The 17,838-nt window shown below is 37.3% G+C and overlaps 2 protein-coding genes and 1 pseudogene across 4 annotated transcripts in view; 1 reads left to right on the top strand and 2 right to left on the bottom strand.

The window, feature by feature from the left end:
• PRKAR2A (protein kinase cAMP-dependent type II regulatory subunit alpha) overlaps nucleotides 1-17,838 on the bottom strand; it is an 89,606-nt gene that overhangs the window by 43,889 nt on the left and 27,879 nt on the right. For both annotated transcript variants that reach the window (XM_079155594.1, XM_079155593.1), the window contains exons 2-3: nucleotides 13,572-13,607; nucleotides 1,466-1,518 (exon numbers count right to left, since the gene is read on the bottom strand). In XM_079155594.1, coding sequence (XP_079011720.1) covers nucleotides 1,466-1,518; nucleotides 13,572-13,607 — 89 coding nt within the window. The remainder of the gene's footprint in view (nucleotides 1-1,465; nucleotides 1,519-13,571; nucleotides 13,608-17,838) is intronic.
• Nucleotides 1,527-6,365, top strand: LOC306670735 (CYFIP-related Rac1 interactor B-like; annotated as a pseudogene). The gene has a single exon. The product of its transcript is annotated as a CYFIP-related Rac1 interactor B-like (transcript).
• LOC306670722 (small ribosomal subunit protein uS2-like) lies at nucleotides 6,373-7,418 on the bottom strand. The gene has a single exon (XM_079155656.1). The coding sequence runs from the start codon at nucleotides 7,343-7,345 to the stop codon at nucleotides 6,458-6,460; it is 888 nt and encodes a 295-aa protein (XP_079011782.1). The 5' UTR covers nucleotides 7,346-7,418; the 3' UTR covers nucleotides 6,373-6,457.

Raw genomic sequence — 17,838 nt, forward strand, 5'->3', positions numbered from 1 at the left:
GACTGATGCAGAGGGAAAGGGAAAAAGTAGGTGACTGGGTGTGGGGTTTGGGGAGAGAAGGATGCTCAAATCAAGAGTTCACTGTAAATCATAAAGAAACTGGAATTTGCTCTAGCAACACAGGGGTGATTTGAAGATAACTAGGGAGGAAATCTAAATGTTTTTAAAGGTACATACTAGTTGCTAAATGAACCAGGGTGGTGGACATGGAGGTGCTGAGAAGTACAGAATATGTTCTGAAAACAGGATTTTTCAAAAAATTGGATGTGGGTATGGGGAAAAAAATAAGTTGAAGGTGACCCCAAAGTTTTGGGTCCAAGCAAATGAACACAGGAGCTGCCATAAATGAAAACTGGGAAAAGAATATTTAAAGGGAAACCAGGAGTTCGTGTTAAATTGTCTACTGACATCTAAGTAAAGATGGTAAATAATCAATGGCTGTATAAGGTAAAGTTAAAGTATTAACTTATTAGCAGTAGTAGTGGTATCTGCAAATTAAATTTGTCATAAGGATTAAATAAGTTAAGGATTTAACTATCATAAGGATTAAACAGTAACTTGCATTCATAGTAGGTAGTCAAAAACTATTGCTTTTATAAAAGTAATTTATGTTAACTGTACAAAAGTTTTAAAAACTGAGTTTTTTTTTTTTTAAAGTACACCAAAATTAACAACAGTCTACTACAACCATTGTCAACATCGAGGGTATATATCCCTTTCAGATATAATTATCTGTATATACATAAAAACAAATACATTTAAATTTTTATTTTACAAAATATTCTTAAAAAGTACCTCATAAAACATATATTCTATGCCATTATCCTGTCCTATACAATAATTTTCAATGGCTACAGATTCTGTTGACTTGAATATAATAACATGGTTTAATCCTTGATATTTCTTTATTTAGGGTCATTTAGCTTATTTCCATTTTTCACCATTAAGACACTACAATGATCTCTATTTGTATATTCTTAGGAGAGATCCAACTGCTTATTAGGGCTAAATTCCCCTTTGGGTAACAGTTGAATCAGTTGGTTTCATCATGTTTAAGGTTTCTGACAGGTACACCTAGGTTCTTCCTCACCATATGCTTAAACAGTGCTGCTTTCAATCTGCTAGATAAAAAGTGGTACCAGGCGTGTGGCACATGCCTGTAATCCCACATACTCAAGAGGCTGAGGCAGGAGGATCACAAGCTCACACAAGCTCAAGGCCAGCCTTGGCAAGTAGTGAGGCCCTGGTTCAAAATAAAATATAAAAAGGACTGAGAATGTAGCTCAGTTGTAAAGTTCCCCTGGGTTCAATCCTCAGTACCAAAAAAGATAAAAATTAAATTAAAAATAACATCTTGTTGAGATTTTAATTTATATTTAATTATCAGCATGATTAGATTTTGGTATGTAGAAGAAAGGAGATAGTGGGAAATACAATTCTACATAATTTTTGCTTTAGTCCTTACCCTTGGATCTGTATCTTCCTCTTCCTCATCAGGGTTATAGGTCTCTGCACAGACTAAAATTGGAGAGAAGAAATAGAGATGTGTGATTTTAGGAAAAATAGTAAATGAATATAATTTATTCTTATTCACTGTTTTCGAAAGTTCTAATGAGCCTTTTAAATTCCTTCTTTCAATTAATACATACAGTAAAGTACCTACTACTGTTAGGTATTCCCTTAGATACTGAAAACCCAGCTCTTTAGAAAATGGTGATGCAAAATAAGAGACGATAAGCATCACCTACTAAATCTTATGGTAGTGCAAGTAAAAATAAAGAGGTGCTATCTCTGCTGTGTTATGAAGCAGGGATAAAAAAAAAAAAAACCATGAAGTTCAAAATATACATACTATAAACACAAGAGATACAAAGGTAATTACCCAAAAAATGAGTTAAAATACTTCAGACTCATTATGTGCAGATATAACTTAAAAACTAAATTCAAACAATCCTCCAGCTTTAGCCTTCTGAGTAAGCTGGGAGTACAGATCTGTGCCATCATACTTCACTAAAAATTTCTTTTTGTGGTACTGGGGATTGAGCCAATTACTTTCAGTAGGATATATTCCAACCATGAAAAACAACTGTGAATAGCAATGGGGCAGCAATTCTAAAATTCTTCTGTGTACTACATTATAAGGAAAGACACTGATTTTTTTTTTTATTGGAGAAGTATACAAATATGGAATGAAGCCAACTTGGAGCAGCCGCTGCTGTCGCCGCCACCTAGTTGATCGCGGCTCCGCCACAAGGGAAGGTGTGGAGGGGTTCGAGGTCTGGACACCGCAGCTCCCCGCTCTGGGCCCGGGGCTCCCCCTAGCGCCATTGAGGAGCCACCGCCGCGGCTCGAAGAGGGCGGAGGAGTGGGACTGAGAGCCTAGAGGCTCAAAGGAGGGTACCTTAACATGGGGAATCTTCTTAAAGTTTTGACACGCACAGACCTTCAGCAGGGGCCAAATTTTTTCCTTGGTTTTGAAAATGCCCAGCCTACAGAGTCTGAGAAGGAAATTTATAATGAGGTGAATGTAGTATTGAAAGAGGTAGAAGGCATCTTGGAGGACTTGCATGAGGAGCTGGCCATGAAATACAAGAGGCAATCCAAAATCCAGTAGATGAGAAGTTGCAAGGGAAGGCGTGAGGTGCAGTCGTTCCACTTGTAAGCAAATTAAAAAAGTTTTATGAATTTTTTCAGAGGTAAAAAGCAGCATTAAGAGGCCTTCTGGGAGCCTTGACCAGTACCCCGTATTCTCCTACCCAGCACCTAGAGTGAGAGCAGGCTCTTGTTAAACAGTTTTCAGAAATTCTTCACTTCACACTCCAGTTTGATGAACTCAAAAGATGGCAAATTCTGTCATACAGAATGATTTCAGTTACTACAGAAGAAAGGTGAGTCGTATGAGGATTAATAATGTTCCAGCAGAAGGAGAAAATGAACTAAATAATGAACTGGAAAATCGAATGTCTGTTTTATGCTGAGGCAACCCCCATTCTGAAAACCTTAAGTGATGCTACAACAAAATTTGTATCAGAGAATAAAAATTTATCAATAGAAAATACCACAGACTGTTTAAGCACCATGACTAGTGTATGTAGAGTCATGCTGGAAACTCTGGAGTACAGAAGCAGATTTACAAATGAAGAGACAGTATCCTTCTGCTTGGGGGTAATGGTGGGTATCATAATACTCTATGACCCCACTCCATACATTCAGTGGGAGCATTTGCCAAAACTTCCAAAATTAATATGATAGGCTGTATCAAAGTTCTTAAGGACCAACCTCCTAATAATGTATAAGGTCTTCTAAATGCGCTCAGGTAAACAACAAAACATTTGAATGATGTTTTGATTTGAATGAGACTACCTCCAAGCAAATTAAATCCATGCTGCAATAACCATTCTGGAGTAAGCACCTGCTGTAGACAGAAGACAGTATTCTGCAGTGACTGAGAATGCAGTTTTTAGTGATTGCAATTACTATCTCATTTATTCTTGCTTTTATTTCTTCCCTGGTTCCTCTTCTCTTTTTTAATCATGTTCTTGTTCTTAAGACTTCTTTTCTGTGCCAAAATCAGTAAAGTTATGCTCTGAGGGGACATTGTCCTTTCAAACAGGCCATCTAAGGCAGCTAATTATGCATTGCATTGGGTTCTCTACTGAAAAAAATTCTGTGACTTGAATTAAATATTTTTATATGTGGATTTTTTTCTTGAAAACTAATATCTAATATTGCTTCTCCTGCATGGCAAAACTGCCTACTCTGCTATTCAAAAACCTCCAATGCTTTTATTTTCTATTGTTGCTTTTTTCATGTACAGCCAAAATGAAAATGTTTAAATTAACTGTGTTGTACAAATGGTACCCAACACAAACATTTTTTTTAAAATTAGTTAAGACTTTTGTTTAAAGTTTTAAGTTTGCATTTTGATTTCTTTTTTAAAGGATGTATGTTGTGTGTTTAACCTTTATTAACTAACGTTAACTGTGATGTGTGTGTAAAATATTACGTATGCATGTTCATTTTTAAAGAATGGCTGTTGATGATAAAATAAAAATCAGCTTTCATTTTTCTAAAAAATATGGAATGAAAAGAAGGATTAGGACTAGTGATGTCTGTATAAATCAATATCTTAAAATCTTACCTGTCCTGTGGTATTACTGGCAAATATACAATGAATTACGAGTGATTTTTAAAAAGAGGCCAGGTGTGGTGGTGCTATAATCCCAATGGCTTAAAGCTGAAGTAGGAGGATCGTGAGTTCAAAGCCAGCCTCAGCATTTTAGTGAGGCCCTAAGCAATTCAGTGAGACCCTGTCTCTAAATAAAATATAAAAAAGGGCTGAGGAGGGCTGCTTTGTGGCTCAGTGGTAGAGCGCTTGCCTAGCATGTGTGAGGCACTGGGTTCAATCCTCAGCACCACATAAAAATAGATAAAATGAAGGTATTGTATCCATCTGCAACTAAAAAAATATTTAAAAACAAAATTAAAAAATAAAAAGGGCTGGGGATGTGGCTCAGTGGTTAAGCACTCTTGGGTTCAATCCCAGTACCCAAAAAAAGGGGATTTGTATTAACAAAACTGCTTTCTCAAAAATCATCTAGATGTGATCACTGATGTCACTCAGAATGCAACAAATCAAACCTATTCCCTCTTTACAGTATAGATCATTACAGTTAGGGAAAGTTTTCTTCTTCATCTTTTTTTGGTACCAGGAGCTAAACCCAGGGGCACTTAACCACTGAACTATATCCCCAGCCTCTTTTCATATTTTATTTAGAGAGAAAGTTTCACTGAGTTGCTTAGGGCCTCAATAATATGCTGAGACTGGCTTTGAACTCATGATCCTCTTCCCTCAGTCTCCCAAGTCACTAGGGTTACAGGTGTGCACCACCCTGCCGGGCTGGGAAAGTTTTCTTCTAATAAATCTTCGCTATCTACAACAGCTGAGCGACCAGAGGTGATTTACTGCAAATCCTTACCCACAAAGGAGCTAACAGTAGCAATTTCCTTCTGAATACTCAAGTGCCTGGCACACAATAAGGATGCAGTAAACACCAATTCTTTGAACTAATACTGTCATTACTTCAGTTTCATTTGTTTTGGTTTTCAGGAATACTAGTTATTGTTATTTTAGTTCTTTCTTTATCTTAGCTCTTTTGACAACTGTTCTTCAATGCTGCCCTCCATCACAGATTTTTGTCCTTAACAACTGCTCTTTTGTTATCTTTATATATTGAATTGAGTTTCCTCAGCCTATTCTACTTATTCAGAATTCATACAGGTAACATTTTCTTGCACTCATACTAAGTCTTTGGTAGAGAATTTGGTAGTGAATTTTTCTGGTCTTCATTCCTCTCATATCCTTAATTTGTTGTGACTTCATTCATAGGCCCTGTATTAGTTTGTCGAGATTTCTCATCTGTTACCAGGCAAGGAAAAAAAAAATTCTTGACTTTAATATCAATTAATTTGTATGATGGCCAAAAGATTCCATGTATCTACAACTAGGGGATAAGTTGATATACACTCCCAATTTAAATTCCACTTTCTTGAAGACATTTACTTACTGCATTCCTGGTTCAGATATATATCCAGGCTTTCCCTTCCTCATTGCTTCTCTGAACTCAAGAAATACTTCAGAAATGGTAGCTTCCAGCATATTCTGTACACAGGACTCTCCCCCCCTGCCTTAATACTTTACTTGTATGAACCATGCCCCCTGTGCTATAATGGCATCAATACCCTGCCTTCCCAATGTGGACCCAGTAACTTAAAACAAATGCAGAAAGTTAGGGGGAAATAGTGTAAGAAAAGACACCATTTCAGTCCCAGAAACAGCAGCAAATAATGTTCTGCAGGGAGGCTGCATGGGTCTTGGTCACTGAGCCAGGGAAATAATAATGGAATAGAGTTAACAACTCACTGCCTTTTTCCAAGCATTACTGTTTCCCAGAGATGAAGTCAGGGTGCATTTATCTCAGTTCTGTCCCAAAGATTAAGGCAGACACTTATCTTAGTTCCTAGACTATTTCTGCTACTACTTTTTGCATCTTCATAGGTTATTCTGGTAGAAGATTGGGAAAGCTACATCAAGGACATCTGAACAGATACCATGTTAAACAGTTATTCCTTGTTTAAGACTTAAAAATATCTACTTACAATAATCCACTTTAAAAAAAAAACTACCTTCACTTTAGGAAATGGATACATGAATATACTCTCTCAACTTTTATTTATGTATGAAAGTTTTCATTTAAATGGTTAAACAAATTAAACCTTCTACAACCACAGAAATGAAAAGTTGTATACAATGAATCAAAATACAGTCTGTAAAAATTTTAAAAATAAAAAAAATTTTTAAATAAACTTTCTTTTTTTTTTTTTTTTTTTTAAGAAACTGGTATTTATTTTCCGTAACCTTATTTCCATTTTGCTTAATAAGTTTCTGCAGAACAGCCTAAGACCACTCCGTGGTTGTTCCTACCCACTCAGTAGCCTGAGCAGTGGGAGCTGCAGACCAGTCTTCAGTGGCCGGCTGGGCACTCCAGTCTTCAGTAGGGAACTGCTGGATAGGCACAGAGGGCACCTGCACACCTTCAGACCAGTCTGCAACCTCAGGTTGAGTAGCAGTGAACTCAGGAGCTGGAGCAGTCCATTCACCCTGAAATTCCTCCTTGGTCACAGCTTTTTCAGCGGCAGCCTGCTCTTCCTTTTCAATCTCTTCAGGATCTCTGTAAAAGTAGAGATCAGGCATGACCTCCCATGGGTGTTCACGGGAAATGGTGCCACGCATGCGCAGAACTTCTCGGGCCAGCATCCACCACATCAGACCCACAGAATGAGCTCCCTTATTGTTGCATGGAATGGCAATGTCCACATAGCGCAGAGGAGAGTCTGTGTTACACAGAGCAATGGTAGGCAGATTGACATAAGATGCTTCTGTAAGAGGCTGGTGGTCAGCCCTGGGATCAGTAACCACCAGAAGACGTGGCTCCCGGAAGGCTGCCTGGATCTGGTTAGTGAAGGTTCCAGGAGTGAAGCGGCCAGCAATAGGAGTGGCTCCAGTGGCAGCAGCAAACTTCAGCACAGCCCGCTGGCCAGTATTCCTAGAGGATATGACACTGACATCGGCAGGGTTTTCGATGGCAACAATGGCACAAGCTGCCAGCAGAAGCTTCTCCCAGGTTCTCTTCAGATTTATGATGTATATGCCATCACTTTTCCTTTTATAGATATACTGTTCCATCTGGAAATCAAGGTTGGTGCCACCTAAGTGGGTTCCTGCTGCAAGGAATTTGAGGACATCCTCTTCCTTCATTTGCAGGACATCAAGGGCTCCGGACATTGTGACAGTTTCCCTTTAAGTTACGATGGGAATCAAGAACAACGCCGTATGGACCCCTCCCTGGGTAGCGCGGAAAGGCTAAATAAACTTTCAATGATAAGACTGACACAATTTTACTGATAATGACACTTAATCTTGGGCAAGTTTACTTCTAGGCTTGCTTTTCCTTCAATGTTGGAGGATAGTATTAACTACCTAATTTTTATATTTTTAGATATTAATATTACTGAGGCAACAAATATTAATTATAGTCTTCAAGCCTTTAGATCTAGCACTATAATTTGAACAAAAGTAGCTGGGACTGAAAAAGTAGCTTAGTAGGAAAGTACTTTCTCAGTATGCACAAGGCCCAGACCACAAAATGAACGAACAAAAAACCCTAAAGTCAAACAATGAATGCTTTCATTAAAATCATTAATGTTTCTGTTTGTGGAAAGACATTAATGCCTCGACTTTCCAAAACTGGATTTTAATTTACTTTCTTCCCCATTTCTTTATTTATTAATGTAAGAACATTTAATATGAGCTCTTCCCTCATAACAAATTTTTAAGTACATAACACAATATTGTTTATCTTGGGTAACTAAAACCGTATACCCATTGAACAGCTATTTGGCACTTCCCCCCATCATCAGTCCCTAGCAACCAACATTCTATTCTGTTTCTATGAGGTTGTTTTTTTTTTTTTTTTGCGGGGGTGGGTTCTAGGGATTGAATTCAGGGGTGCTTTACCAATGAGCTATATCCCCAGCTCTTTTTGTTGTGAGATAGGATCTTGCTAGTTTTGTTAGAGCCTCATTAAATTCTGAGGGTAGTCTCAAACTTGTGATCCTCCTGTCTCAGCTTCCTGAGTCACTGGAATTACAAGTGAATGCTACCGAGCCAATTTTTTTTTTTTTTTTTTTTTAGCACTGGACATCAAATCCAGGGCCCTGTACATGCTACGTGCTAGGCAAGCATTCAACCACTGTGCTTTACCCCTGGCTCCTTAATACTTTTAGATATGTCATATAAAATAGACATACGTCCTTTGTATTTGTTCTTCTAACACTAGCTAATTTCACATAATATAATGCCCCCACCCTCTGAACTCTGTTCTCTCCTCCCTCTCCCTTCTTTCTCTGTTGTCACCCAACTTCTCTGCATCCTCCTGGTCCCAAATTACTTCCCTCATTTTCTTTTCTTTGTAAAAATATTTTTGTTTTATTTCGATTGAACGCAAAGCCTCAGATGCTAAGCACATGTTTTACCACTGAGCAACACTGGCAGCCCCAAATCCATTTTTAAGTGTCAACTTGATTTGTTGCCCTAATGGTTCTGGTATCAGGGAGCTTGTCTCAGTGCACAAGTTACTTGGAAAAGGTCCAGAGTCTGTGCTATCCTGTATATACTGCCTTAAGAACCATACTATGTATCATAAGATGCTCAAAACCTATTGAAAATGAAGACGAAAACAATAACGATAGCCCTTTGCTTATGGAAATTTTGCTGTAGTTCTCCAGCAGATATCACTAGTCAGTAATGGGATACTGTACAAACTGAAAACACATTATCCAGCACAATTTCTTCCAAATTTTAATTGGAAGACATGAGAATCGTTAATATTTACTTGTGAGAAAAGAAAAAAAAAAAAAAAAAAACTTTCATCACTTGCCCCAGCAAACAGTTGATATATCCTGGGCATATTAGTCAGCTGGGACTCCCAAAACAAAACACCACAGACTGGGCGGCTTAAACAACAGAAATTTCTTTTCTCATGGTTCTGGAGGCTGGAAGTTCAAGGCCAAGGTACTGGTACGTTTGGTTTCTCCTGAGGCCTCTTCCTTGCCTAGGAGACAGCTGACTTCTCATTGTTTTCTCACATGGTCTTTTTGGTGTGTGACCACTCTGGTGTCTTGTTCCTGTTTTTATACAGACACCTGTCCTACTAGATTAGGGTCCCATCCTGATGACGTTGCTTAGCCTTAATTACCTCTTTAAAGGCCCCATCTCCAAATACAATCACACTGGTATGGCTTCAGTATATAAATTTAAAGGTAAGACACAATTCAGTCTACAACACCAGGTTTCTAAATTATTTTAAGCAAACTTAGTAATATTTCAGTTTAAGATAGCTATGGGTAGAAAAAATATTGCATACTCAGTACTTTAGTATATTGTATACATGTAAGCTTTACAGGACAGGAATATCTAGTAAAGAATATCCACCATTCAGAAACCAGGGACTGACGTGGTACCACATTCTCAGTGAACTATCCTGTTGACTGTCATAGTCACCACTAGATTCATTATACTCACTATTTAAATGTGACATAATGCTAACAGATTTCTTAGTGGGCTTTGAAGTTCAATACATATTTAATAAATGAACATTTTCCTTTTCTGATGAATGAAGTTTTGAAATTAATAGAATCAGACTAACATTTCAAACTCAAAAACAGTTAAAAATAATTTAGGACTATATCAAGAAAGCAAAACTTAAAAGAATTCATAAACTCTCTTCATTCAATATATTTACCACTTGATATAGAGGACTGTTCTTCTGCTACAATGCAGAACTTAAAAGGCACCGATTTTTCAACTGCAGTGCTTTGCAAGGGAGAGCAGCAGACAGCCTGCCTTTGAAGAGACATAGATTGAAGTCTGAGCTTGGACCCATCCATATACTTACCTTGATATCCCTGATCCTTGATTTCTTCAATATTAAGAGGGGATAACAATACCAGAACCACATAAAGGGTAAATAATATTTAAAATAGAGAGTTGGGCTCACAGGAGACTCTAACTGCTACCTTTTCTATGCTGCTTTAAGTTCCAGATTGTTCTTCATTCAGTCACCATGAGTTATTATAAGTCTCTTCTGCAGTTCTGACACAGAACATGTGGTCACACAACTAGTTTTTGCTCAAGTTCTTGGGTCACATTAGGATTTCCATTCCTTACCTCTGTTTCTAACTTTATTTTTCTTCTATAGCCAAAGCAGCCAGGGACAGTTCATCCCCCCTTCAAGTCTTTATAACATTCTTTCATCTAGACTGCATTCTTCCTGGTACTAACCAAACAATAACCACATGCTTCAATCCTCAGTATAATTTTTGTCTCCAAGAAGTATTTCTTTTTTAGTTGTGGATAGACATAATACCTTTATTTATTCATTTTATGTGGTGCCCACATAAATGGATTGAATCCAGTGCACCACACATGCAAGGCAAGTACTCTACCACTAAGCCACAATCCCAGACCCGAAGAAGTATTTCTAGATCTCTTCTTCCTACAGTAAACTCTGATTTCTGATGCCTTCCTTCTTTTCCTTTTCACTTATCCACTCATCCATATTTACTCATACTGCTCAAAGTGCTAACTACATACCAATGCATAAAACAGAATTTTTATTTACACTCTAGTACAGAGAGCAAAATAACAAAATAATAAGTTCAGACAGACCTTAGAAAAAGCAGTAAAATAAAGTAAGGAAGGGAAACAGAGACAGTAAGACTGAGAGAGAGAGTTAGAGAGGAGTGGGGGACAGAGGGAGCCGGAGAGAATGAATCAGTTTGTGTGTGCACATTTTGGCGAAAGGGGTTAATCTTAGGCTAAGCTTATTGAGAATGTATCCTTCAAATGAAGGTCTGAAGAACGTTAAGTGAGCAATAACAAAGACAGTCTGGGTTAGATATGGAAGAAAAAGGCCAATTAGAATGGGTCCAAGAGAGAACAGAAGCACAGAAACTAGATTTTCTGTAAAGGTATGGAGAGAGAGAAAGGGTGACGGTTGGAGAGAGAATGGTCGGGAAAAAGTTTTCTTCTATATTTTAAGAAGGGAGAGTCAACCACACATTTCTTTGCTGAAGTTTTATTTTATTTTTATTTTTGTGGTGCTAGGGATCAAACCCAGGCCCTCATGTATGCTGGGCAAGTACACTACCACTAACTTACAAAACCATCCCCAACTAAAAGGTTTTAAATTCTCAATAAGATAGTAAAATCTAAAAAGGAGGGATAATACTTTGTACTTGTGTGAGATCTCTGCAAAGTTCAAGGACTGAGCAGTACTTACAGAAGACCAGGCAGCAATTTATGAATCAACACCATCAGTGACCTCTAGAAGAGTCACTGTACTCTCCATCTACCAGATCTGTTCCACAGTTATGAACAGATATCACTAATATTTTGAAGGGAAAAAAAAGGATAAACAGAATTGGAAGAGCCATACTTTATTTCCTCTCAGGCGATTGACCACACATAAAAATACATTCTTCAATCTCTTATCAACAGATTTTGGTATAGAATGTTAGCAAATGCTTTCCAAAAGCAACTAAACTGATATGCTCAAAGAAAAAGATTGAGGAATAGAAAAGGGATTTCCAGCCTGGCACAGGGTTGCACGCCTATAATCCCAGCAACTTGGGAGGCTGAGGCAGTAGGATCACAAAATCAAACCCAGCCTCAGCAATTTAATGAGGCCCTAAGCAACAGAGCAAGGCCCTGTCTCAAAATAAAAAAAAAAAAAAAATTAAAAGGGCTTGGGATGTACGTGTAACAAAAAGTCTTTTTGAGAAACTTTTCAGAAAATATATTTATCAGCTCTATGAAAAACGGGTGACATGTTAAATTTAGAAGCAATCATTTTTTAATAATGCGTATTTTTGATAGCTATTTATCAAATGCATTCTATGTACCAGGCAGTGTTTGAGATACTGGCTTTTTTTTTTTTTTTTTTTTTTTTTGTGGTGCTGGGGATTGAACCCAGGGCCTTATGCATATGAAGCAGGCATTCTACCAACTGAACTATATCCCCAACTCAAGATACTATTTTGTGGTTTTTTGTTTGTTTGTTTGCAGTACTAGGGACTGAACTCAGGAATGTTCTACCACTGAACTATATCCCTAGCCCTTTTTAATTTTTGAGACAAGGTCTCTCTAAGTTGCCCAGGCTGACCTAAATTTATAATCTGCTTCAAACTCTGCTTAACACACACAAGGTCCTGAGTTCAACTTATGGCACCAAAACCAAATAATAATAATAAAATTAAAATTAAAATAAACAGCATGACTAACCAGGAAAATTTTGGATTAAAATTTTCAAAAAAGGACTAGGGATGTAGCTCAGTGGTATAGTGCTTGCCTAGCATGCATGAGGACCTTTGTACAATCCCCAGCACTGCAAAGAAAGAAAAGAAAAAAAAATTTCAAAAGGACCAGGCATGGTGGCACACACCAATAATCCCAGTGACTTGGGAGGCTGAGGCAGGAGAATTGCAAGTTCAAGGTAGCACTGGTCACTTTAGAGAAACTCTGTCTCAAATAAAACAAAGGGCTAGAGATGTAGTTCAGTGGTAGAGCACCCCTCAGTTCAATCCCCATTACCAAAACACTTCTTTTTTTCAAAAGGTTAAATATCTGGAAAGTTTATTCCAACTTAATTAAAATACAATCTGGACAATAAAAGACAAATGGCAAAAATATTACCAAACTAGTCCCATACAAGAAAATACAAAAAAGACATCTCATATTTGGAAAGCATTCATTTTTGCTAACAACCAAAGAAATGCCAAATAAAATGATCTTAGGTACTATTTTACATCTAAATTCTGTATTATTGAGATGGGTGGTTGAAAAGAACCATAGGCAGGTAACCTTTATCCTGCAGCCTACTTTGTAGACTATCTCTAAAGCAAGACACAGAAAAAGCTAAGGCAATGTTTTATCTCAGACCAGAGAATACTATTTTAATTTCAAGTAATTCAAAAGGTGCAAGAGAAGCAATGGCAGGATAATCCAGAATACCAGAAATTGTGACAGATAAAATAGTTTTCAGAGGTTCTAATTATAATCATGGAAAACTGTTAACCAATGAAATTCAACAGTGGCACAAGCCTGTAATCCCAGCAGTTTGGGAGGCTGAGGTAGGAAGGTGGTAAGTTCAAAAGCCAGCTCAGCAAAGCAACTCAGGGAGATCCTGTCTCTAAATAAAATACAAAATAGGGCTGGGGATGTGGCTCAGTGGTAAAGCACCCCTGGGTTCAATTCCTGGTACCAAAAAAAAAAAAAAATTTTTCAAACAGAAACCACAACAATCATAACAATATAAAAATTATACATACACGTTCAGAACTTGAAATGAAGGAACCATAAGTAATTTTAATTTTAGTCTAACATTTTATAATGCTTATCTTTTTATTTAAAAGATGCATTTTAGTAGTATGTAATAAAAGAGAACACATACCTGATACTCGTCTATTAAATCTGCTAGGAACTGGAACTGCAAAACAAAAAAGGGACATTTAGTTGTCATTATGTCACATGCTCATTCTTGTTCTCCCCTTTTGGCAAAAATCTTTGAAAGCAAAACTCTGTATCTTAAAGATCAATTTATGAGTCAGTTCATACTCTTCCATATTCAACCACTAATTAGTTAACCAAAGAAATTAAGACAATATAGAAAAAGACAATACAGAAAATGAAATATCTCCTTAAAAAAGGTTCTTTATAACTTCAATATACTTAAGGTGATAATTTTGCTTCTGTTCACATTCATGTTTCCTCCAATTTTTATCATTCCAAGATAAGGAGTCTTACAAATTTCCTGAAGGTTATGGTACCAATTAGTAAAACTTTCCTCTTTAATACTCTTTAATATTCCCAGAACTGCTAAATCATGGAATGCAAATTTTCCCTTTTTTAAATTTTTAAATTTTTTATTGTAAACAAATGGGGTACAACTTGCTTCTCTGGTTGTAAATGAAGTAGAGGCGTACCATTTGTGTAATCATACATTTACATAGGGTAATCAAGTTTAATTCATTCTGTTATTTTTCCTCCCCCTACCCCTCCCACCCCTCTTTTCCCTCCATATAGGCCATTCTTCCTCCATTCTTGCCTCCCTCCCACCCTCCATTATGTATCATCATGTGCTTATCAGCGAGATCATTTGTCCTTTGGTTTTTTTTGGGACTGGCTTATCTCACTTAGCATACTATTCTCCAACTTCATCCATTTGCCTGCAAATGCCATAATTTTATTCTTCTTTATGACTGAGTATATATACCACAGTTTCTTTATCCATTCATCAATCGAAGGGCATCTAGGTTGGTTCCACAATCTGGCTATTGTGAATTGAGCAGCTATGAACATTGATGTAGCTGTATCGATGCAGTATGCTAATTTTAAGTCCTTTGGGTACAGGCCAAGGAGTGAGATAGTTAGGTCAAATGGCAGTACCATTCAAAGTTTTCTAAGGACTCTCCACACTGCTTTCCAGAGTGGCTGCACTAATTTGCAACCCCACCAGCAATGTATGAGTGTACCTTTTCCCCCACATCCTCGCCAACACCTATTGTTGCTTGTACTCTTTTTCTTTTTTTTTTGGGGGGGGGTACAACTTTTAATTTGTATGGTTGTACACAATGTAGATTCACACCATTCGTGTAATCATACATATATATAGGGTAATACTGTCTGTTTCATTCTACTATCTTTCCATCCCCCACTCCCTCCTACACCATTTTCCTCTACACTATCCAAAGTTCCTTCATTCTTCTCTCCCCTCCACCACCACCACACCTCGTTATATATCATCATGCATCTATCAGAGAAAAGATTCGGCCTTTGGTGTTTTGGGCTTGGCCTATTTCACGTAGCATGATATTTTCCAACTTCATCCATTTACCAGCAAATGGCATAATTTTATTCTTCTTTATGTCTGAGTAATATTCATCCTGAATATATACCACAGTTTCTTTATCCATTCAACAATCGAAGGGCATCTTGGTTGGTTCCACAATCTAGCTATTGTGAAGTGACCTGCTATAAACATTGATGTGACTGCATCACTGTAGTATGCTGATTTTAAGTCCTTTGGATTTATAAACCGAGGAGCGGTATACCTGGGTCAAATGGTGGGTCCATTCCAAGTTTTCTGAGGAATCGCCATACTGCTTTCCAGAGTGGCTGCACCAATTTGCAACTCCACCAGCAATGTATGAGTGTGCCTTTTCCCCCACATCCACGCCAATACTTACTGCTTGTGTTCTTGATAACAGCCATTCTAATTGGAGTTAAATGAAATCTTAGGGTGGTTTTAATTTGCATTTCTCTAATTACTAGAGATGATGAGCACTTTTTCATATATTTGTTGATCACCTGTATATCTTCTTCTGTGAAGTATCTGTCCATTTTCTTAGCCCACTTATTGACTGGGTTTTTTTGTATTTTGGGTGCAAAGTTTTTTAAGTTCTTTATAAACTTTGTAGATGAGTGCTCTGTCTGAAGTGTGTGTGGAAAAGATTTTCTCCCACTCTGTAGGCTCTCTTTTCACATTATTGTTTCCTGTGCCAAGAAAAAACTATAGTTTGAATCTATCCCATTTATTGATTCTTGCTTTTATTTCTTGCGCTGTGGGGGTCTTGTTAAGGAAGTCTGGTCCTAATGTGATGAAGATTCAGGCCTGCTTTTTCCTCTATTTGGTGAAAGGTCTCAGGTCTAATTCCTAGATTATTGATCCATTTTGAGTTGAGTTTTGTACACGGTGAGAGATAGGGATTTAATTTCATTCTACTGCATATGGATTTCCAGTTTTCCCAGCACCATATGTTGAACAGGCTATCTTTTCTCCACTGTAAGTTTTTGGCACCTTTGTCTAGTATGAGGTTACTGTACATATGTGGGTATGTCTCCATGTCTTCTATCCTGTACCATTGATCTACCTATTTTGGTGTCAGTACCATGCCGTTTTTGTTACTATTGCTCTATAGTAGAGTTTAAGGTGTGGTACAGTGATACCTCCTGCAATACTCTTCCTGCCCAGGATTGCTTTGGCTATTCTGGGTCTTTTGTTCTTCCAGATGAATTTCATGATTGCTTTTTCTGTTTCTATGACAAATGTCATAGGGATTTTAATTGGAAGTGCATTAAATTTGTATAGCCCCTTTGGAAGGATGGCCATTTTGAGAATATTAATTCTGCCTATCCAAGAACACGGGAGATCTTTCCATCTTCTAAAGTCTTCTTCAATTTCGTTCTTCAACGTTTTGTAGTTTTCATTAGAGAGATCTGTCATCTCTTTGGTTAGATTAATTCCCAAGTTTTTTTTTTTTTTTTTTTTTTTTGAGACTATGGCAAATGGAGTTGTTTTCCTCATTTCCCTTTTAGATGTTTCATCACTTATGTATAAAAATGCTTTAGATTTATGCATGTTGATTTTATAACCTGCTATTTTGCCGAATTCATCAATGAGGTCTAGAAGTTTTCTGGAGGAGTTTTTTGGATCCTATAAACAGAGAATCATGTCATCAGCAAATAGTGACAGCTTAAGTTCCTCTTTTCCTATTTGTATCCCTTCAATTTCTTTAGTCTGTCTAACTGCTCTGGCTACTATTTCAAGTACGATGTTGAATAGAAGTAGTGAAAGAGGGCATCCCTGTCTTGTTCCCGTTTTTAAAGGGAATGCTTTCAGTTTTTCTCCATTAAAAATGATGTTGGCCGTGGGCTTAGCGTAAATAGCCTTTACAATGTTCAGGTATGTTCCTACTATCCCTATTGTTTCTAGTGTTTTGAGCATGAAGGGGTGTTGTATTTTGTCAAATACTTTTTCTGCGTCAATTGAAATAACCACATGAGTCTTATCCTTAAGTCTATCGACATGATGGATTACGATTATTGATTTACAGATGCTGAACCAACCTTGCATTCCAGGGATGAACCCCCACTTGATCGTGGTGCACAAGTTTCTTAATATGTTTTTGGATATGATTTGCCAATATTTTGTTAAGGACCTTTGCGTCTATATTCATCAAGGACACTGGTCTACAATTTTCTTTCCTTGATGTGTCTTTGCCTGGTTTGGGTATGAGGGTGATAATAGCTTCATAGAATGAGTTTGGTTGGGTTCTCTCCTTTTCTATTTCCTGGAATACTTTGAGAAGTATTGGAATGAGTTCTTCTTTGAAGGTCTTGTAGAACTTGGCTGAGAATCCATCTGGTCCTGGGTTTTTCTTGGATGGTAGGCTTTTGATGGCTTTGTCTATTTCATTGCTTAATATTGATCTGTTTAAATTGTGTATGTTCTCCTGGTTCAGTTTGGGAGGAGCATATGTCTCTAGAAATTTGTTGATGTCTTCGGTATTTTCTACTTTGTTGGAATAAAGTTTTTCAAAGTAGCTTCTCATTATGTTATGTATTTTGGTGGTGTCTGTCATGATATTTCCTTTTTCATCACGAATTTTAGAAATTTGAGTTTTCTTTCTCCTTCTCTTTGTTAGTGTGGCTAAGGGTTTGTCTATTTTGTTTACTTTTTCGAAGAACCAACTTTTTGTTTTGTCAATTTTTGAATTTTTTTTTCAATTTCATTGATTTCAGCTCTGATTTTAATTATTTCCTGTCTTCTACTTTTGGTGTTGTTTTCTGTTCTTCTTTTTCTAGGGCCTTGTCATTTAGTTGTTGACTTTTTATTCTTTTCTCGAATGCACTCCATGCAATGAATTTTCCTCTTACTA

This window comes from Sciurus vulgaris (genome assembly GCF_902686455.1).
Source record: "Sciurus vulgaris genome assembly, chromosome: 10".
Classification (NCBI taxonomy): domain Eukaryota; kingdom Metazoa; phylum Chordata; class Mammalia; order Rodentia; family Sciuridae; genus Sciurus; species Sciurus vulgaris.